General features: G+C 44.3%; 1 protein-coding gene and 1 pseudogene across 1 annotated transcript in view; both read left to right on the top strand.

Moving 5' to 3' along the window:
- The first annotated feature begins 550 nt into the window (after nt 1-550).
- Nucleotides 551-22399, top strand: part of Cdk7 (cyclin dependent kinase 7) — a 30102-nt gene continuing 8253 nt past the window's right edge. Inside the window, 9 exon segments of the mRNA XM_045133864.1 lie at nt 551-720; nt 1137-1157; nt 1159-1197; nt 6248-6281; nt 12118-12185; nt 14252-14320; nt 15600-15710; nt 16418-16536; nt 20596-20695. Coding sequence (XP_044989799.1) covers nt 655-720; nt 1137-1157; nt 1159-1197; nt 6248-6281; nt 12118-12185; nt 14252-14320; nt 15600-15710; nt 16418-16536; nt 20596-20695 — 627 coding nt within the window. The 5' untranslated portion in view covers nt 551-654.
- Nucleotides 3233-3346, top strand: LOC123454923 (annotated as a pseudogene).

Here is a 22399-nt window from a genome sequence, read left to right as displayed (position 1 = left end):
GAAAACAAAAAAACCTTGGGTCTTTTCCAGCGTGAGAATGAGATGTATGTCGCCATAGCAACTCGTGGCGGCGTGAGACGCCAGAGCAAGAAACACAACGAGATCACGTACAAGGTCCTCTCCTCCCACAGTCTTCCACCCCTGCCACATCAACGCAGGGATGCTGAGCCGTCCATGAAAAAGAAATATATATATATATCAACATGAAACCGGTAATAGCCGGGCGTGGTGGCGCACACCTTTAATCCCAGCACTCGAGAGGCAGAGGTAGGAGGGTCGCTGTGAGTTCGAGGCCTCCCTGAGACTACGTAGTGAATTCCAGGTCAGCCTGGGCTAGAGTGAGACCCTACCTCGAAACATCCCCTCCATACCCGCGTCCACCCCCCACCAAGGAAAAATTAAACCGGTAATAAGGAGACCCAGCAGTCCACGAGAATACTCGGAGCCCGGCAGCGACTGACCCACCCAGCTTCCGTAGCGCCGGCCCCGCCCCCTTCGCGCAGCAGGCCCGCCCATCCCGGAAGTGCGTGGGCGGGGCCTCCGCGGCGTCTGTGCCCAGTGGACGGAAGTAGCTGTTGGAAGCCCTCGGGTACCTTTAAATTGCTGCGGCGCTGGCAGCTGCGCTCTTCCTGGGAGTGGAGCGGCGGCCTGCGCATGGCTGTGGACGTGAAGTCTCGAGCCAAGCGCTATGAGAAGCTGGACTTCCTCGGCGAGGGCCAGGTGAGGCCGGAGTGGGGTCCCGAGCGGGAGCCCCTCAGTGCCCTGCGGGCTTCCTCGCCTGCCCTGCCCCTGCCCCGCGTCCTCCGGGACCACCCCTGAGCCCACCTCGGTCCCGGGAACAGGCCGGCTGGACGTGGACTGCACGGCCACGTTGCAGGCTGCTGCGAGTCAGCCCCAGGCGCCCCTGCTTTCTTTGTTGAAATAGGAGCTGGAGAGATGGCTTAGCGGTGCAGGCGCTTGCCTGCAAAGCCAAAGGACAGAGGTTCGATTCCCCAGGCCCCACGTTAGCCAGATGCTGGAGGCCCTGGCATGCCCATTCATTGTCTCTCTTCCTCCCTCCCAAATAAGCATAAGAGGCAAATACGACATCATCCAGACCCCTCGCCAACTTGTTATTCCTGTTTTTTTCTTTCTAGTTCGCTACGGTTTATAAGGCCTAGAGATAAGAACACCAACCAAATTGTCGCCATTAAGAAAGTAAGTTACCCTTTTATATTGTTTACTGTCGTCTCTTTTTTTTTTTCTTCCTCTCTCGTCTTTTTTTTCCATCTATGTATGGTCTGGAATTCACTTTTGTAGAGGACCTGACTGATCTTGAACTTGTGGTCCTTCAGTCTCTTCCTCTTGAGTGCTGCCACGTAGCCCAGGTTGGTCTCAAATCCTTGGCACTTCTCAGTGTTGGGTTACAGGTATATGCCACCATGTGCCATGCCTGACTTTATTTTTCTTCTCATCATCGCACACTGATAAGCTGTACTTGCCATTTCCAGAGACGATGGCTTTAGTTAATTAACGTTTTGTGTTCCAAAGTGGGATCCTGGGGCTGAACCAGGTTTTGATCCATTAATATACAAGTTGTTGTGGCTTTTTGAGGTAGGGTCTCACTGAAGCCCATGCTGACCAGGAATTTGCTATGTAGTCTTAGGTTGGTCTGGAACTCCCAGCGATCTTCCTGCCTCTACCTCCCAGTACTAGGATTGACCAGCAGTGGGTTTTTTGTTGTTGTTGTTGTTTTGTTTTGTTTTTCAGAGGAAGATCTATTCTTTTGTCTCAGAAATTTGGTTGTTAGCTAAACACACAAGTATTGCCCAAATGATGTTCAGTTTTCAGAGCTTAATAGTGTCAGATCTGTGTTCTTCCTGAATCTACTTTTTGCCCTACGTGTGTAGATTTCCCATGAGTGGCTTTCACTGTCATTAACAGTACTGATGTGCATTTTTTCCGAAATGACTTTCGTAGTAGCTTTTAGACATTCATTCAGAAGATCACAGCTGATTTTCTGTATGTCAGGCCTTTTGATCTACATCTTTTTTTTTTTACATTTAATCTTTCACACAGCCTGTGAAGTAGGTAAAAGTATCCTTGTTTGACCCTGGTGTTGATTGAGGTTGGGAGAGAGACGAGATGACTTTGTAAGATGACACAGCCAGTAATTTGCTGAAGCTAAGATTTGAATGCAGTTGTCCTGATGCCAGGTTCATTGCTTTCCCCATCCTGCTGACATCTGTAACTGTCAAGAGGCTGTTTGAAGCTGGGCATGGTGGCTCACACCTTTAATCCCAGGACTTGGGAGGCAGAGGTAGGAGGGTCGCTGTGAGTTTGAGGCCACCCTGAGACTACATAGTGAATTCCAGGTCAGTCTGAGCTACAGTGAGACCCTACCTGGGGGTTGGAGGGGAAGAGGCTTTTTGTCTTATAATTTAGGATTTGTTGGGAGAACAGATGACCTCCATGATCCTGTGTTCCTATTGCTACTTTGAATCTGTTTCCCTTTCAAGAACTGTTTAACCTCTTTGTAGTTACTTAGTTATTTAACTCCTGTGAATCACTCCTTGAGTAATTAGACTTGTATCTTCCAGTTTGCCAAGCATTCCTTCTCATTCTTTTATTTTATTTATTTTGGTTTTTCTAGGTAGGGTTTCACTGTAGCCCAGGCTGACCCACGCCTGGCCTTTTATTTACTTATGTGCTAGGAAACAGAGGGAGTGCGGGCACACCAGGACCTCTTGCTGCTGCAAACAAACTCCAGGTGCTTGTGTCCCTTTGTGCGTCAAGCTTCACGTGGGAACTGGGGGATTGAACCCAGGTCGTTAGGCTTTGCAAACAAATAGTAGCTGGTTGCTATTTTCTTCTTATTCCTGCCATTGTTATCTTTGCTTTACTTAATTATTTTGCTCTCAAAGATCTTTTTTTTATTTTTATTTACTTATTTGAGAGCAACAGAAAGAGAAAGAGGCAGATAGAGAGAGAGAAAATGGGCACACCAGGGCCTCCAGATGCATGTGCCACCTTATGCATCTGGCTAACATGGGTCCTGGAGAATCAAGCCTCAAACCCAGGCCCTTAGGCTTCACAGGCAAGCATTTAACCACTAAGCCATCTCTCCAGCCCTCAAATACATATTTTTGTTGCATGTCAAAGATTTTAATGCTCAGTTTTCACAAACACAAGTTTTCATCCAATTTTCTGACTTATAGGAAAATGTACTGGCTTTTAAAAACTGTGCATTCTTCTGCTCGCTTCAGCAGCACATATACTAACATTGGAACGATACAGAGAAGATGTATGAAGAAGTAGTGGCCCTTTCACAAGAATGAGACAAATTCCTGAAGTGTTCCATATTTTTTTTAAAAAGTGCATTCTTTTTTAAAATTTTTTTTGTTTACTTTTATTTATTTATTTGAGAGTGATAGAGAGAGAGAGAGCACGCGCGAGCGAGCTTGCGGGAATGGGCGTGCCAGGCCTCCAGCCACTGCAAACGAACTCCAGATGCGTGCGCCCCCTTGTGCATCTGGCTAACGTGGGACCTGGGGAACCGAGCCTTGAACCGGGGTCCTTGGGCTTCACAGGCAAGTGCTTAACCGCTGATCCATCTCTCCAGCCCAAAAATGTGCATTCCTTATCTATCTTTAACACATTCTTTTGCCAGTCTGTTATTTTATTTTTATTTTTCTTTGTTTGAGAGAGAGAAGTAGGTGAGTAGGGAGTGAGAGAGAATAGGTGCACCAGGGCCTTCTGCTGTTGCAGTTGAACTCCAGATGCATTCGCACCCTTATGCATCTGGCTTACATGGGTCCTGGGGGATTGAACCTGGGTCATTTGGCTTTGTAGGCAAGCGCCTTAACCACTAAGCCATTTTTCCTGCCTTTTGCCAGTCTTTTAAAAGTAATAAGTGGCAATTTTTAAAAACTTTGTATTATTTGTTTATTTATTTTTGAAGTAGGGTCTTGTTCTAGTAGAGGCTGACCTGGAATTCATTATGTAGTCTTAGGGTGACCTTGAACTCACAGCAATCTTCCTACCTCTGCCTCTCTATTGCTGAGTCTAAAGGAGTGTGCCACCACTTAACTACTGAGCCATCTCTCCAGCCCCCTGTATATATTTTTGTTTGTTTGTTTTTTGTTTTTCAAAGTAGGATCTTGCTGTAGCCCAGGATGACCTGGAATTCACTATGCAGTCCCAGGCTGGCCTCGAACTCAAGGCAATCCTTTTACCTCAGCCTCTGGAATGCTGGAATCAAAGGCCTGCACCACTATATCTGATCATGGTCATTTTTGCAACAAAAGGCTCTCTCAAAATTTACTTTTTGGATGGGGCGTGGTGGTGCATGTCTTTAGTCCCAGCACTCAGGAGGCAGAGGTAGGAGGATTGCCATGAGTTCAAGGCCACACTGGGCTAGAACAAGAACGTACTTTGAAAAAAAAAAAAAAAAATTACTTTTTGGGACTGGGATGACAGCTCTGGGTAAAGCACTTGATGCTCAGGTCTAAGTATCCATTTATCGTGAGACCCAATGTAAAAAGCTGGAAGCCATGCCTTCTAGCGTGCCAACCAGTGAGATGGAAGGCAGAGACAGGAAGCTTGCAGTGAGCAGCAAAGAACAACAGAGTGTGGTTCCACAAAAGAAACCTTGCCTCATGAGGTGGGAAGGGGAAGACTGACCACCTGCCAGTTGTCCCTGACCTTTAGCCTGTGCCGAGGCACATGTGTGCTTGCTGTGATACGCTCACACTCCATCTCCCACACAAACGTGTGTGCTTGCACTTCTGCACACACAATTTAAAAAAGGGCTTACACACTAGGGAGGCAGGGAGATATAGGAGGATCGCTGTGAGTTCGAGGCCACCCTGAGACTCCATAGTGAATTCCAGGTCAGCCTGAGTTAAGAGTGAGATCCTACCTCGAAAAAAAAAGGGGGGGGTGGGAGTGGGGAAGTGGGGTTTAGCCAAGTATGGTAGTCCATGCCTTTAGTGCCAGCACCCTGGAGACAGAGGTAGGAGGATTGCTGCCACGCCCAGCTTCTGGCTAAGAAGTTTTAAAATCATTTTATTTGTGTATATATCTATATTTTAAGTTAAGTATTGATTCATTCATGGATTTGAGAGAGAGTGAATATGTATACCCCAAAGCCTCCTGGCCCTGTAAACAAACTCCAAATGCATGCATTACTTTGTATCTGTCTTTACATGGTACTGGAGAGTCAAACCTGGGTCAGCATGCATTGCAAGCGTCTTTTTTTTTTTGTCAGCTCATCTATACCCTTCTCATACTTTGACTAGTAATTCTTCACTGACCCTTATTATTCCTGAACAGCTTCAGTGTCTTTAATCTCATGTAACTTGGAAAACGCAGCTCTCTCCTTGGAAAGTTTGTTTCTTTTTTTTCTTTTTCATTCATAAAGACTGCTTTAAAAAAAATTTTTTTTTTTTTGCTGTTGTTTTAAATTTAATCATTCCTTTAAGAGGCAGAGAGAGGATGTATGCCAGGGCCTCAAGCCACTACAAAACCAACTCCAGACGTATGCACCACTTTGTGCATCTGGTTTATATGGCTCCTGGGGAATCGAACCTGAATCCTTTGGCTTTGTAGGCAAGTGTCTTAACTGCTAAGCCATCTCTCCAGCACCTCAATTTATTTTTATTTGAGACAGAGTGGGACAGAGAGAGAGAGAGAAAAAAAATATGAATGAGTGGGCGCTCCAGGACCTCTAGTCACTGCAAACTCCAGACGCATGCGCCACCTTGTACAATTGGTTTGCATAGGACCTGGAGAATTGAACTTAGTTCCTTAGGCTTCACAGGCAAGTGCCTTAACTGTTAAGCCACCTCTCCAGCCCTTTTGTTTTTGTTTTTGTTGTTTAAGGTAAGGTCTTGCTCTAGTGCAGGCTGACATGAAATTCACTCAGTAGCCTCACTGGATCCTCCTACCTCCACCTCCCAAGTGCTGGGATTAAAGGCATGCACCACCATGTCCTACCTGACTTAACATATTTTAAAAATATATATTTTATTTATTTATTTGAGAGAGAAAAAGAGGCAGAAATAGAGAAAATGGCACACCAGGGCCTGTAGCCACTGCAAATGAACTCCAGATGCATGCACCCCCTTGTGCATATGGCTTACATGGGTCCTGGAGAATTGAACCAGAAACTTTTGGCTTTGCAGGCAAACACCTTAACTGCTAAGCCATCTTTCCAGCCCTGATTTAACACATTTTTAATGTATGTGTATTCTCCCTTCTCTCCCAGATCAAACTTGGACATCGGTCAGAAGCTAAAGATGGTAAGTGTTTGATATAATCTGACATATTAAGAAATATTTTTGGGGCTGGAGAGATGTCTTAGCGGTTAAGCGCTTGCCTGTGAAGCCTAAGGACCCCGGTTCGAGGCTCGGTTCCCCAGGTCCCACGTTAGCCAGATGCACAAGGGGGCGCATGCATCTGGAGTTCGTTTGCAGTGGCTGGAAGCCCTGGCTCACCCATTCTCTCCTCTCTCCCTCTGTCTGTCTTTTCTCTCTGTCTGTCACTCTCAAATAAATAAATAAATAATGAACAAAAATATTTAAAAAAAAAAAAGAAATATTTTTGTTCTAGCCAGGCATGGTGATGCATGCCTTTAATCCCAACGCTTGGGAGGCTGAGGGAGGAGGATCCCTGTGAGTTGGAGGCTACCCTGAGACTACAGAGTGAATTCCAGGTCAGCCTGGGCTAGAGTGAGACCCTACCTCAAAAAATCAAAACAAAGAAAGAAAAGAAATTTTTTTGTTCTGATCTGGAGAAGTGAAGAAAGTGTGAGTGGGAGAGGTAACAGCTCTGGTAGAGTGTTGAATTGTCTCTGACAAACATAGACTTGGGGTGAAAAGGACAGTGGATGATTTTCACCACTTCAGTGTTCAGAGGAAAATTTAGATCGCTAAGTAAATAGAAAGCATCAGGGCTGTTAGTTGCTGCTCTAATTTTTTAGTTTTTATTAACATTTTCCATGATTATAAAAAATATCCCATGGTAATTCCCTCCTTCCCCTGCCCCCAACACTTTTTTTGTTTGTTTTTGCTGGGTGTTTTATTTTTTTATTTTTATTTTTTTGGAGGTAGGGTCTTGCTCTAGCCAGACTGTAGTTTTAGGCTGGCCTTGAACTCAAGGTGTTCCTCCTACCTCAGTCTCCCAAGTGCTGGTATTAAAGGTGTGTGCAACCATGTCTGGCTACCTTTTTTACTTCTGAGCTTGTAACTGGATACCTGTTCATGGAAAAGAACACAAAAGTTTATTTTAATTTTTATTTATTTGAGAGAGACAGGGAGAGAATTGGAGCGCCAGGCCTCCAGCCACTGCAAACAAGCTCCAGATGCATGTGCCCCCTTCTGTATCTGGCTTACATGAGCCCTGGGGAATTGAACCTGGGTCCTTTGGCTTTACAGGCAAGTGCCTTAACTGTTAAGCCATCTCCCTAGCCCCAAAGTTTATTTTGAAATGGACATATGGGGAAAAGGTTTCTTATTCTAAAGCCTGTTGCAAATCCTTTTATTTTATTTTATTTGAGAATGAGGCAAAGAGAGAGAGAGAATGGATTTGCCAGGCCCTCAGCCACTGCACATAAACTCCAGATGCATGCGTCACCTTGTACATCTGGTTTACATGGGACCTGGTTTTTGTTTTGTTTTGTTTTGTTTTGTTTTTCAAGGTAGGGTTTCCCTCTAGCTGAGGCTCACCTGGAATTCACTACGGAGTCTCAGGGTGGCCTCAAACTCACAGCCATCCTACCTCTGCCTCCTGAGTGCTGGGATTAAAGGCATGCACCACCATGTCTGGTTTGAACCTGGGTCCTCTTGCAGGCAAATGCCTTAACTACTAAGACATCTCTCCAGTCCTCCTTTTATTTTTTTTAATATATTTTTTAAATTTTTGTTTTACTTTTATTTACTTGAGAGAGACGGAAAGAGACTGACTGAGAGAAAAAAATAGAGAGAGAGAATGGGCGCACCAGGGCCTCCAGCCACTGCAAGTGATCTCCAAATGCATCTGGCTTGTGTAGGTACTAGGGAATTGAGCCTTGAACCAGGGTCCTTAGGCTTCACAGGCAAGCACTTAATTGCTAAGCCATCTCTCCAACCCTAAATATATTTTATTTATTTATTTGACAAAGAGGCAGAGAGAGAGAATGGGCACTCCAGGGCCTTCAGCCACTGCAAATGAACTCCAGACTCATGTGCCACCTTATGCATCTGGCTTATGTGGGTCTTGGGGAAATGAACCTCTGTGTTTTGGCTTCACGGGCAATTGCCTTAACCACTAAGCCATCTTTCCAGCCCACAAATTCTTTTTTTTATATGTTTCTTTTTTTTTGTTCATTTTTATTTATTTATTTGAGAGTGACAGTGAGAGAAAGAGGCAGGTAGAGAGAGAGAGAGAGAGAGAATGGGCGCGCCAGGGCTTCAAGCCACTGCAAACGAACTCCAGACGCGTGCGCCCCCTTGTGCATCTGGCTAACGTGGGTCCTGGGGAATCGAGCCTTGAACCGGGGTCCTTAAGCTTCACAGGCAAGCGCTTAACCACTAAGCCATCTCTCCAGCCCCAAATTCTTTTTTTTAATCACAAGTTGTTTTTTTTGTTGTCGTTGTTGTTTTTTTTATTTAGAAAGTATATATCTCAGGCTGGGGAGATGGCTCAGTGGGGTAAGAATGCTTGCCATAGAATCATGAGGGCCTGACAGGGACTGATGTACACTGACTTTGATCCCCCAGCACCCATATAAACAGGCATGGCCATACGTGTCTGTTACCCTGGTCTTGTGGGGAGTGGAGACTGGATAATCACTGAAGCTCACTGGTCAGCCAGTCTGACTGACAACAGCTTTGGATTCAGTGGAAGACTCCATCTCAATGAAACACGCTGATGAGTGATATAGAGGACGATGCCTGATTTCCTTGGGCTTCACATGCATGCACGTAGGGCATGTACATACATCACACATGCACAAAGAAAAAGAGAAGAAAATAGGAGGAATATACCCTGCTTTCTGCCCTGCTGGGTGGAGACCATGCAACTTTGCAGTCAAGCTGAGCCTGGCCTCTGGTGGGCTTGGCCTCCATGCCAGGCAAGGAGGGTTTCTCAGACCGTGGCTGTGTTGCTGGTCTGGTTGTGGCCCTTTATGGAGGGAAAGCCCCATCCAAAAGGTGATCCTTGCAGCGGATGTGTTTTCTTGCACATGATTGAGCTTGTCAATGCTTCCATCATAGAGGAGGGGTCCATAAGAACCCCACACCTTCCAGAGTAAATAGTGGAAACTAACGATTGCTGAGAAAGGGGAAGTCATGTCCTTTAGTGGTGTAGCCACTGCAGGATTGTTCACTCTCCAGTAAACAGCCTCCCACCCTTGATTAAGCAAGCCAGGTGTGGTGGTGCACGCCTTTAATTCCAGCACTTGGGAGGCAGAGGTAGGAGGAGCCACAAATTCTTTTAAGTCATTAAAAATAAACGGTTTCTGGCTAGGGTGATGGCTGAGTGCAAGCCTGAGGGGTCGGAAGAGGGCTAAGAGCCCATTCACGTTTGACCCCCAGGACTCACAGAAACAGCTGGGTATGGCCACATGTGTTTGTAACCTCAGTCCCATAGGAGAGAGCCTCATCAGAGGTAGCATGTTCTGGACCAGTAAGAGACCGGCTCAAATAAGAATGGGTGAAAGAGTGATGGAGCGGGATACCCAACATTCCACTCTGGCCACTGCTGGCAGGCACACCCCGCTGCAGGTGAACATGTGTGCACGGTGCCTCACGGGCACACACACATGTACTCATCTCTCACAATCAAAAATAGCTCTTATGAAAAAGTTGGGTCATTTGTGACAGTGCCAGAGCTGTAGTCTTTTTTAAAATATTTTTTGATTGACAACTTCCATAATTATAAACAATATTCCATGGTAACTCCCTCCCTCCCCCCACTTTCTCCTTTAAAACTCCATTGTCCATCCTACCCCTCTCCATCTAATCAGTCTCTCTTATTTTCATGTCATGATCTCTTCTCCTATTATGATGGTCTTGTGTAGGTAGTGTCAGGCACTGTGAGGTCATGGAGATCCAGGCCATTTTGTGTCTGGAGGAGCACATTGTTAGAAGTCATACCGTTCCTTTGGCTCTTATGTTCTTTCCACCACCTCTTCCACAATGGACCCTGAGCCTTGGAAAGTGTGATAAAGATATTTCAGTGCTGAGCACTCTGTCACTTCTTCTCAGCCCCATGGTGCCTTCTGAGTCATCCTAAGGTCACTGCCATCTGAAAAGAGAAGATTCTCTAGCCAAAAGTGAGATTAGCATTAATATGTGGGTATGAATGTTAAGAGAAGTGCTTACTGGGCAGTTTGGTGAGCATAGTATATACTTTTAGCCATGTACCAGCAGACATTACACCCCTAGGGCTCATGACTACCCCTGTTTTAGGTTTTCAGTATCAGGGATGTATTCCCTCCCATGGAGCAGGCCTCCAGTCCAATTAGAGGGTGGTCAGGTTCCCCCATAACAGACATGCCACTCTTGTACCCGTTGGCTCATTTGGCCCGGCTGGCCAAATAAAAGGCTTTCAGTGTCCTGTTGGGTATCTTCACTGGTGATTTCTCTCTCTCCCCTTGAACTGCATGCAGCATGGCTTCTTCCAGCTTTCTGTCAGTTGGTCTACATGAAGGAGGTTATCAGCTTGGCCCCAGCAGAGTTTCTCAGTGACCTTGCAGTCCAAGTATGCGGAGTCTTCAGCAATAGGGTCTTACCATCTATTCCTGGTAGGAAACCAAGGGCCTCGGCAATGGCCTGTAATGTTTGGGGGAGGGGGTATCAGGGACCTCCCTGGCCAACAACTCACTGGAAGGTATCCCATCCCTGGCACTGAAAATTTTCTAGTAACAATCTATGGCGCCTGTGTTCCGTTGTCCAAAAAAGTAGGTTTCCATATGACTTACTTATATCCTCAGATTTTGCTTAGCCCTCTCCTTACTCAATCTCTTCTGAGTTAAAATTATTTATGGGTCGGGCATGGTAGCTCACACCTTTAATCTTAGCACTTGGGAGGCAGAGGTAGGAGGATTGCCATGAGACTACATATTGAATTCCAGGTCAGCCTGGGCTAGAGTGAAACCTTACTTCAAATACGCGCGCGCGCGCGCGCGCGCGCGCACACACACACACACACACACACACGTGTCTGTGTGTTTCCGTGGGGAGGAGAGAGGATTGGTGCACTAGGGCCTCTAGCCACTTCCATTGAACCTGGGTCCTTAGGCTTTGCAGACAAGTGTCCTGACCACTAAGCCATCCCTCCAGCCTACAAATAAATATTTTTTTTAAAGAGCACTTGGTTAAGCACTTGCTTATGAAGCCTAAGGACCCTGGATCGAGGCTCGATTCCCCAGGACCCACGTTAGCCAGATACACTAGGGGGCGCGCACACGTGGAGTTTGCAGTGGCTGGAGGCTCTGATGTGCCCATTCTCTCTATCTTTCTCTTTCTCTCTGTGTCTGTCTCTTTCAAATAAATAAATAAAAATTAAAAATTAAAAAATATTTATTTGTAAGGAAAGAGAATGAGAATGAATGGACCTCCATTCACTGCATGCTGCCAGGACCTCTAGCCGTTGCAGACAAACTCCAGATGCATATGCCACTTTGTTCATCGGGCTTTACGTGTGTACTGGGGAATGGAACCGAGGTTGTTAGGCTTTGCAAGCGAGAGTTTTAACCAATGGGCCATCTCTCCAGTCCTGAGTTAAGTGCTTTGTACCAAAAGATCCAGTATTAGTGCTATTTTGCTTTAACATAATCAGCTTCTAATATTTGTAGGGCAAGAAAAGAACCTATTATCACCTATCTGCTATATACTTATGTATATTAGCATAATGGTATTCAGAATATGTAATGGATACTGCAAATTCTTTTTCATTATCACAGTCTGGGTTAAATGAATTTAAAACAATATAAAAGAAAAAAAGCTGTCATAAAAATTGTTAAAATTGTCCCCCTTCCCTTTTTGGTGAAATGTTTGCTATTCATGTAGTAGTGACCTTTCCTTAAAAAGTGCATTTTTTTAAATGGTGTGAAATTTCAGAATTACTGACGTTTTGCTTTGCTTTTTCATATAGGTATAAATAGAACAGCCTTAAGAGAGATAAAATTATTACAGGAGTTAAGCCATCCAAATATAATTGGTGTGAGTATGCTGTACATTAATGTTTGGGATGTTTCCTCTTTTGAATACTGATTGAAGGCTCAGCTCAGTAAAGGTGTTGCAGGCTTAACAGCAATTTAAAAATTCAGTCAAGCTGGGTGAAGTGGCGTACACCTTTAATCTTAGGAGTATGTGAGTTTGAGGTCAGCCTGGGACTGCAAACTTCCAAATCAGCCTGGACTAGAGTGAGACCCTACTTTGAAAAAACAGCAGCACCAAAAAAATTAAGTCAGATGTGGTGATGTATATCTATCATTCCAGCACTCAAGGAGAGAGGTAGGAGGTTTTCAAGGTGGTTTTTTTGATAGTCTCACTCTAGCCCATGCTGGCCTCAAACTCAGCAATCCTGTCTCATCCCGTCACCATGCCCTGCAATTTTGGTTTTGGGGTTTTTTTTTTTGTTTGTTTGTTTTTTTGAGGTAGGGTTTTGCTCTAAAGCCCAGGCTGACCTGGAATTCACTATGCAGTCTCAGGGTGGCATTGAACTCAGAGCACTCCTCCTACTTCTGCCTCCCAAGTGCTGGGATTAAAGACGTGAACCACCACACCCAGCTTTGATTTATTTCTCTGCAAGTAACGAGAGAGAAAGGGAATGGGCAAATTCAAAGCATCTTGTCATTGGTAACGAACTCCAGACACATGCACCACTTTATACATCTGGCTTTACCTGGGTACTGGGGATTTGAACCTGGACTGTTAGGCTTTGCAAGCAAGTGGCTTTAACCACCGAACCATCTCTCTAGCCCACAAGGCTCTATTTCCCTCCCCCCCCCCCCCGAGGTGGGGTCTCATTTTAGCTCAGGCTGACCTGGAAATGAGTATGTAGTGTCAAGGCAGCCTCAAACTCACAGTAGTACTCCTACCTCTGCCTCCCAAGTGCTGATATGTATATATTTTAATTTTTATTTATTTGAAAGAGAGGGAGAGAAAAGGAAGGAGGGAGGGAGGGAAAGGCAAATAGAATGGGCGCATCAGGGCTTTCAGCCACTGCAGATGAACTCCAGACACATGTACAGCCTTGTGCATTTGACTCATGTGGGTCCTGTGAAATCGAACATGAGTCCTTTGACTTTGCTAAGCCATCCTTCCAGCTCCCCAAGTGCTGATAATTTTTGTTTTTCTTTTTTTTTATTTGAGAGAGAGAGGCAGATAGAGAGAGAGGCCATGCCAGGGCCTCCACCCATTTTTGCAAACAAACTCCAGATGCTTGTGTCACCTTGTGCATCTGGCTTACGTGGGTAGTACTGAGGAATTGAACCTGGGTCCTTAGAATTCACAGGCAAGTGCCTTAACCAGTAGATCATCTCTCCAGCCCCTTGCAAGTTATTTGTGAGAGAGAAAATGGTGGGCATATCAGAGACTTTGCCATTGCATATGAACTTCAGACACTTGCTGCTAAGTGCATCTGGCTTTATTTCTGTACTGGAGAATAGAACTCTAGCTGACAGGCTTTGCAAACAAGTACCATTAGCTGCTGACTCATCACTTCAGCTCAGAGAATTGCAGTTTTGAGACTAGCTTGGGCTGTGTAGTACATTCTAAGTCACACTGAGCTTCATGAAAAGACCCTCTCAAAAAACCAAGGACCACAGTTGGAGAGATGGTTCAGTGGTTAAAGCACTTGCTGTGAAGCCTAGGGACTCAGGTTCACTTACCCAGTAACCACATAAGCCAATTACATAAGGTGGCACATGTGTCTGGAGTTCATTTGCAGAGGCTAGAGGCCCTGGTGTGCCCATTCTCTCTCTCCTCTCTCTCTCTCATAAAATAAATAACCAAAAACCAAGCTGGGTGTGGTGGTGTATGCCTTTAATCCCAATACTGGGGAGGCAAAGGTAGGAGGATTGCTGTGAATTTAAGGCCATCCTGAGACCACATAGAGAATTCCAGATCAGCGTGGGTAGAGCAAGACCCTACCTTGAAGACCCAAAACAAAGGACTGGAATTAATCTCAGTGGGAGAACAAATAAAAGCTCATTAATTAATAACAGTTAACCTCACTTGGTATGATACTGAACTCACATTTGCAATATATTTTTGCTTTGCAGCTTCTTGATGCTTTTGGACATAAATCTAATATTAGCCTTGTCTTTGATTTTATGGAAACTGATTTAGAGGTAAGATTTCTAGACACTTTTCAAAGGAGAATAAAATTTTTTGTGCATATGTGGTATGCAGAGTGTGTGTGTGTGTATGTGTGTGTGTGAAGGTGCATATTCTCACATGTGTGAATGTATGGATGTGGAGGCCAGATGTCAATGGTAGATGTCTTCCTCTGTCACTCTCCACCTTATTTTCCAAGACAGAATCTTTGATTAAATCCAGAGCTCACCAGTTGAGCTAGACAATCTAGTCAGCAAGCCCTGGGGTTCTTCCTGTCTCCAGATTTACAACACTGGGATGACGCATACATGTACCACTGCACCTGACTTTTTTACATGGATGATGGGGATCGGAACTCAGATTCCCAGCTCCTAAAGTATATTTTCTACACGATTTTTTTTTTTTTGTTTTGTTTTTGTTTTTGTTTTTCGAGGTAGGGTTTCACTCTAGTCCAGGCTGACCTGGAATTAACTCTGTCATCTCAGGGTGGCCTTGAACTCATGGCAATCCTCCTACCTCTGCCTCCCAAGTGCTGGGATTAAAGGCGTGCGCCACCACGCCCGGCCCTACATGTTTTTTTTTTTTTTTTAAGGTAGAGTTTCACTCTAGCTCAGGCTGACCGGGAATTCACTATGTAGTCTCAGGGTCACTTCAAACTCATGGTGATCCTTCTACCTCTGCTTCCCGAGTGCTGAGATAAAGGTGTGCACCTCCGTGCCCTGCTGTTGTTGTTTTTGAGGTAGAGTCTCACTCTAACACAGGTTGACCTGGAATTCACTGTTTTAGGCTGGCCTCCCATTCACAGCAGTTCTCCTACCTCTGCCTCTCAAGTGCTAGGATTAAAGGTATGTGCCACCATGCCCAGAAGAGAGAGAAAATGGATGCACCAGGACCTCTAGCTGCTGTAAATGAACTCTAGATACATGTGCCACTTTGTGCATCTGGCTCTACGTGGGTATTAGAGAATCAAACTCAGGTCACTAGGCTTTGTAAGCAAGCACCGTACCCACTGAGACCTATCATATCATTAGACCTATCATTATTATTATCATAATTTTATTTATTTATTTATTTATTTATTGAGATAGGGTTTCACTCTAGCCCAGGCTGACTTGGAATTCACTATGTAGTCTCAGGGTGGCCTTGAACTCACAGCAATCCTCCTACCTCTGCCTCCCTAGTGCTGGGATTAAAGGCGTGTGCCACCACGCTGGGCCTAAATCTGTGTATATTTTTATGTTAGACTTCATTTTGAATAATGAAACATACCTGTGTTTTCCACCTGATTTATAGGTTATAATAAAGGATAACAGTCTTGTGCTGACACCATCCCACATAAAAGCCTACATGTTGATGACTCTTCAAGGGTTAGAGTATTTGCATCAGCATTGGATTCTACATAGGGTAAGTTTTTTTTTTTTTTGTTGTTGTTGTTTTGTTTTTATGAGGTAGGGTCTTTTTTAGCCCAGGCTGACCTGGAATTCACTATTAGTCTCAGGATGGCCTTGAACTCACTGTAATCCTCCTACCTCAGCCTCCCAAGTGCTGGGGTTAAAGGTGTGCACCACTATACCTGACTCAGGTAAGGTTTTAAGTTTCTTTTCCTTCCTCTCCCTTCTCCCCTTCTCTCTCTCTTTCTCTCTCTCCCCCAGGAGGTTCACTGTGAGTTTGAGGCCACCTGAGATTACAAAGTGAATTCCTGTTCTGCCTAGGCTAGAGGGAGACCCTAGCAATAATAAATAAGTAAACAAACAAACAGATGAAAGAAAGAAAACAGCCGGGTGTGGTGACGCATGCCTTTAATCCCAGCAGTTGGGAGGCAGAAGTAGGAGGATAACCTGGAGTTTGAGGCCACCCTGAGAATACATAGAGAATTCCAGGTCAGCCTGAGCTAAAGTGAGACCTCTACCTTGAAAAAAAAAAAAAAAGAAAAAGAAAGAAAGAAAACAAAGAATTCAAGGTCATTTTCATATAGTGAGTTCAAAGCTGCCTGGGATACATAAAGACTCTGTCTTGAAATAACAAGAAAAAAATTGAGCTAACTAAATATCACATTGGTATTGTCCCCTCTCCTGCTTATTTGTTTGTCTGTTTTCACTCCTCTGACACAGGATCTGAAACCAAACAACTTGTTGTTAGATGAAAATGGAGTTCTAAAACTGGCAGATTTTGGCCTGGCTAAATCATTTGGGAGCCCAAACAGGGCTTATACACATCAGGTTGTAACCAGGTAAGAGAACTCCCAGCTGGTGGTCATCAGTGAGCTTCAGCAGGCTTCTTGGAAGTGTCTTGGCAGTGTTCAGGAATCAGGGTGGGTGCCTTCTAAAAAATAGATAGTCATCTAAGGCTCAGAAACCATTGTTCAAGAGGTGACAGAAGGAGTGTAAAAGCCTGGCAAGGCATGGTGGTACACACCTTTAATCCCAGCACTTGGGAGGCAGAGGTAGGAGACTACCTAGTGAATTCCAGGTCAGCCTGGGCTAGAGTGAGACCTTACCTTAACCATCCTTCCCGCCCCCGCAATCAAGAGCCAAAGGAAGTGTATTGCTTCCAGACAGACACAAAGTGATCTCACAGTGACTGATGCTACTTACAGAAGACCTGCATAATGGGGGTGGGGGGGAGGAATGATGACATCAAAGTGTAAGAGAGGGCTAGAGAAGATGGCCTGGTGGTTAAAGTGCCTGTTTGCAAAGCCAAAGGATCCAGGTTTGATTCCCCAGAACCCAACTAAGGCAGATGTACTGGGTGGAGTATGCATCTGGAGTTTGTTTTGTAGAAGTTGAAGGCTCTAGTATATCCATTCTCTTTCTCTCTGCCTTTTTCTCTCTCAAATAAATAAATAAAAATAAAATAGGGTAGGGGGGCTCTGTTGCTCAAGCCTTAGGAAGTGACTGGTACGTTGGGAAACAGGAATGCCTTCTTGGGCTACCTCTGACACTGACCTTACCATCTTTTCAGGTCATTATTCCTGACAGATTTTTTTCGGTTAGGTAGCTGAGAGTGATTGCAAACACACTGCATATGGGGCATGGAAGGCTGGCAGTGACATTCCATTCAGTGCAAGCCTCCTTCTTGGCTGGTGTTGGGCAGCTGTGTGGCTGCATTGCTATTGTTAATCCTGAGTCTTTGAAGGGGAGGGCAGGATGGCTTAGACTCAGTTACCAGCTTCTTCGTGATGCTGAGATTGCCCAGGAGTGGAGAGTCAGTGGTTCATGGTACAGAGCGGTTCATGGTACACAGCATGTCTGTGTTCTCATGATTGATTCCCGTCACAGACTTAGGCATCACAGAAGGAATAGAGACCATAGGTCTCAAGCTCTGCTATTCAAGGTAATCCTGACTTCTAAAATATTAATTAATTAATTAATTAATTAATTATTTGACAGGGAGAGAAAATGAGCATGCTAGGGCCTCCGGATACAGCAAACAAACTCCAGACACAGTTCGTCCTGGGGAATGGAACCTGGGTCCTTTGGTTTTGCAGGCAAACAAATACCTTAACTGCTAAGCCATCCCTTCAGCCCAATCCTGACTTCTTTTTTTTTTTTTTTTTTTTGGTGTGCATATTATTTTATTTTATTTTTATTAAGAACATACTTTGTATGGATACATCATGTCTTGGAACCATTTTTTTTCCCTCCTCCCTGCTCCCATTCCACTGGGGGCCCCCCTGAGTAGTTACTGGTATTCCCCATAGGGTTGTGGGTTATGCATTGTGGGAGCAGCACTCAGTTATTGGGGTGAGGCAAACATGCCTATTATTTTAGCCATTTTACCAAACCTTCCTATGGTATTCTCTTCTTTTTGGTGGAGGAAACCTGGAGTCAGCAAAGTCTCACAGCTAGTACATGAGCTATGTGGCTCGGGAGCGACTCTGTATAGTCCTGCCGTCTGTTCTCCTTCAAAGAACCAACTCTTTGTTTCATTAATTCTTTGGATTTTTTTTTGTTGTTGTTGTTGTTTCTATTTCATTAATTTCTGCCCTAATCTTTATTATTTCTTCCCGCCTACTGATTTTTGGTTTGCCTTGTTCTTCTTTTTCCAAGGCTTTGAGGTGAAGCATTAGGTCGTTTCCTTGTGACCTTTCTAATTTCTTAATATAGGCACTTAAGGCTATAAATATACCTCTTAGAACTGCCTTCATTGTGTCCCAGAGATTTTGGTATGTTGTGTTCTCATTATCGCTTGACTCTATAAATTTTTTGATTTCCTTCTTGATTTCTTCATTGATCCATTCATCATTTAGTAGTGTATTGTTTAGTTTCCATGATTTTGTGTATGCTCTATAGCCTTTCTTGCTACTGATTTGTAGTTTAATTCCATTGTGGTCAGATAGAATGCAAGGAATTATTTCAATTTTCCTGAATTTGTTAAGATTTGCTTTATGTCCTAATATATGGTCTATTTTAGAGAATGTTCCATGTGCTGCTGAAAAGAATGTATATTCTGCAGCCTTTGGATGAAATGTCCTGTATATATCTGTTAAGTCCATTCCTTCTATGACCTCATTTAGTCCAGATGCCTCTCTGTTTATTCTTTCCCGGGATGACCTGTCAATTGATGAGAGTGGGGTGTTAAAGTCACCCACCACCACTGTGTTTGGTGTTATCTGTGACCTTAGTTCTAACCAATCCTGACTTTTTAAAGGTAGAAACAGCATCAGTGGGTATCACTGCAACATGACATGGCAGCAGTGTCCTGCTCAGGAAAGATGGAGATGGGTCCTGGTTGAGGCTAGGCTTTCTGTATTCAGCTTGGAGGAGCTCCTGCGCTCTCCATGAGTAGGACTGTAGACCGTGTTTCTGAGATAAGTGCAGGAGCCATCCAGCAGTGTAAAATATGTAGTTAAGGTCATGCAGGGGGCATTGTATGCTGTACTGTCATGTTGTCAATTTTTTTTTTAAATAGAAGGGCTGAGGGATGGTTAGTAGTTAAAGCGCTTGACCGCAAAGCAAAAGGACCTAGGTCCCATTCCCCAGGACCCATGTAGGCCAGATGCACAAGGTGGCGCATGCGTCTTGAATTCGTTGTAGCAGCTGAAAGCCCCGGTGTGCCCATCCTCTCCTCTCCTTCTCTCTAGTAGATAAATTAAAAAAAAAACAAAACAACTTTAATAAATACAGAGAAGAGAGACTAGTTGGAAAGAATGGGTTTAATGGAAGGGGAATCAGGATGAAAAAAATGGAGTTACAGTACTGTAGGAGGAAATTATGATCATGGTAGATTGTCTGTATAGAGGTTGTCAATAAAAAGTAAAATATATGGCTATATATTATTTTTGTTTGCTTGTTTTTTGTTTTCTGAGGTAGGGTCTCAGTCTAGCTCAGGCTGACTTGGAATTCACTATGTAGTCTCAGGGTGGCCTCTAACTCACAGCAATCCTCCTACCTCTGCCCCCAAGTGCTAGGATTAAAGATGTGCACCACAACGCCCAGCTATTTATATAATTTTATCACAATAAAAAACACACCTTTCAAAGAGAGTCTAACTCAATCCTCGGACTTTTGTTTTGTTTTGTTTTTTTGAGACAGGTTCTCACTCTAGCCCAGGCTACCTGGAATTCACTCTGTAGTCTCAGGGTGGCCTTGAACTCACAGCAGTCCTATCTCTGCCTCCCAAATGCTGGGATTAAAAGCATGTGCCACCATGCCGGGTTTCTTGGACATTTCTTTTTTTTTTTTTTTTTTTTTTAATTTTTTTTTGGTACTTTTATTTATTTGAGAGTGACAGACAGAGAGAGAAAGAGGAAAAGAGAGAGAGAAAGAATGGGCACGCCAGGGCCTCCAGCCACTGCAAACGAACTCCAGATGCATGTGCCCCCTTGTGCATCTGGCTAATGTGGGAATTGGGGAATCAAGCCTCGAACCAGGGTCCTTAGGCTTCACAGGCAAGGGATTAACCGCTAAGCCATCTCTCCAGCCCAGACATTTCTTTTTAAGGTTGGTTTTCACTGTAACCTGGACTGACCTGGAAGTCATTCTGTAGTCCCAAACTGGCCTCAAATTCATAGCCATCTTCCTTCCTCTGCCTCCTGAGTACTGGGATTAAAGGCATGTGTCACCACGCCCAGTACTCAGATATCTCTACCTAGTAACTTCTCATTACTTTAACCTCCTAAGTGTTGGGATTACAGATGTGTGTCACTTTACTTTGGACTACAGAGTGACTTCCAGATTAGCCTGGGCTAGAGTAAGAACTGTACCTTGAAAAAAATAAATAAAATAAAAAGTAAATATGAAGCCTCAGTAATTCACTTCCCATATAACTGCTTATTTTTGTTCTTCAGATGGTATCGGGCTCCTGAGTTACTGTTTGGAGCTAGAATGTATGGTGTAGGTGTGGACATGTGGGCTGTTGGCTGCATATTGGCAGAGTTGCTTCTAAGGGTAAGTCCTAAATAAATATACATACGTTAGTTTTGTAGTTTCAGTTATTTGGTCTCATAAATTTGTAGGAATTCTCTTTCCATTATTATTTCTTCAGCAAAAAGCTTACAAGCTGAATCAACTTTTTAAATGAAAGACTGCCAGACATGGTGGTACATACCTGTAAATCCCAGCACTCAGAAGGTAGAAACAGGAGGATCAACACAAGATCAAGACATAGATCCTGTCTCACAAAACAAACAAGCCTCAATTGAGGTGGGCATGTTTGTAATCTCAGCCCTTAATACAGGACTGGGGCCGGATGTAGTGGCGCATGCCTTTAATCCCAGGAGGCAGAGAGAGGAGGAAGGATTGCTGTGAGTTTGAGGCCAGCCTGAGACTACATATGAATTCCAGGTCAATCTGGTCTAGAGAGTGAGACCCTGCCTCAAAAAAAAAAAGTGTGGCACACAACTGTAATTCTAGTGCTTGACATGTGAAGACAAAAGGATTATAAATTCAAGGTCAGCCTCGGCTATATAGAGAGGTTGAAACCAGTGATAGATGAGACAGTCTTTTTTTTTTTTTTAAGCTTATTCATTTATTTGAGAGTGACAGAGAAAGAGGCAGATAGAGAAAGAATGGACATGCCAGGGCCTCCAGCCACTGCAAATGAACTAAAGACATGTGCACCACTTTGTGCCTCTGGCTTCTGTGGATCTTGTGGAATTGTACCTGGGTCCTTTGGCTTTGCTGGCAGGCCCCTTGACCATTAAAGAATCTCTCCATCTCTAGCCTTTACATATTTAAAAAAAAAAAATGTTATTTTTATTTATTTATTTGAGAGTGACAGAAAGAGAAAGAGGCAGATGAGCGGGGGGGGGGGGGGAGAATGGTCACGCCAGGGCTTCCAGCCACTGCAAGTGAACTCCAGACGCATGTGCCCCCTTGTGCATCTGGCTAATGTGGGTCCTGGGGAATCAAGCCTCAAACTGGGGTCCTTAGGCTTCACAGGCAACTGCCTTAACTGCTAAGCCATCTCTCCAGCCCTACATATTTTTTTTTTTGAAAGGAATAGAAATTAAAATGGTATTAACTAGAATTTTTTTTTACTAGACGTCTTACTATAAAAAAAGTTCCACAAAACCACCCTGATAGTGAATTCCAGGTCAGCCTGGGCTAGAGTGAGACCCTACCTTGAAAAAACAAACAAACGAAAAAGGTTCCAAAGAGCAGGTAGGAAAGGGTGGAGGGTTAAGACTAGGGAAACAATTTTAATATTGGCTCTACACTGAACTTTATAAATTGGAGATAGGGTGGTTTGAATCAGATATCCCCCATGAATTCATATGTTCTGAATGCCTGTTCCTCAGCGGGTGACAGTTTGGGAGGTGGAGCCTTGCTGTGTTACGGGAAACTGAGTCACATAGAATTGACACCAAAAACCATGGAGCATCAAGATTAATGTCTATGAGGTGGGCTTGGTGACGTACATCATTAGTTCCAGCACTCAGGAAGCAGAGGTAGGAGGATTGCTGTGAGTTTGAGGTCAGCCTAAGACTACGTAGGTGAGCCTGGACTTGAGTGAAATGGCTTAGCAGTTAAGGCAGCTGCCAGCAAGCCTAAGGACCTTGGTTTGATTTCCCAGTACTCATGTAAGCCAATTGCACAAGAGGATGCATGTGTCTAGAGTTTGTTTTCAGGGGCTTCAGGCCCTGGTGCACC

The sequence above is a fragment of the Jaculus jaculus genome, chromosome 14, assembly GCF_020740685.1.
Source record: "Jaculus jaculus isolate mJacJac1 chromosome 14, mJacJac1.mat.Y.cur, whole genome shotgun sequence".
Lineage (NCBI taxonomy): Eukaryota > Metazoa > Chordata > Mammalia > Rodentia > Dipodidae > Jaculus > Jaculus jaculus.
The sequence above is the reverse complement of the archived record's forward strand: the minus strand, read 5'-3'. Positions and strand labels throughout refer to the sequence as shown.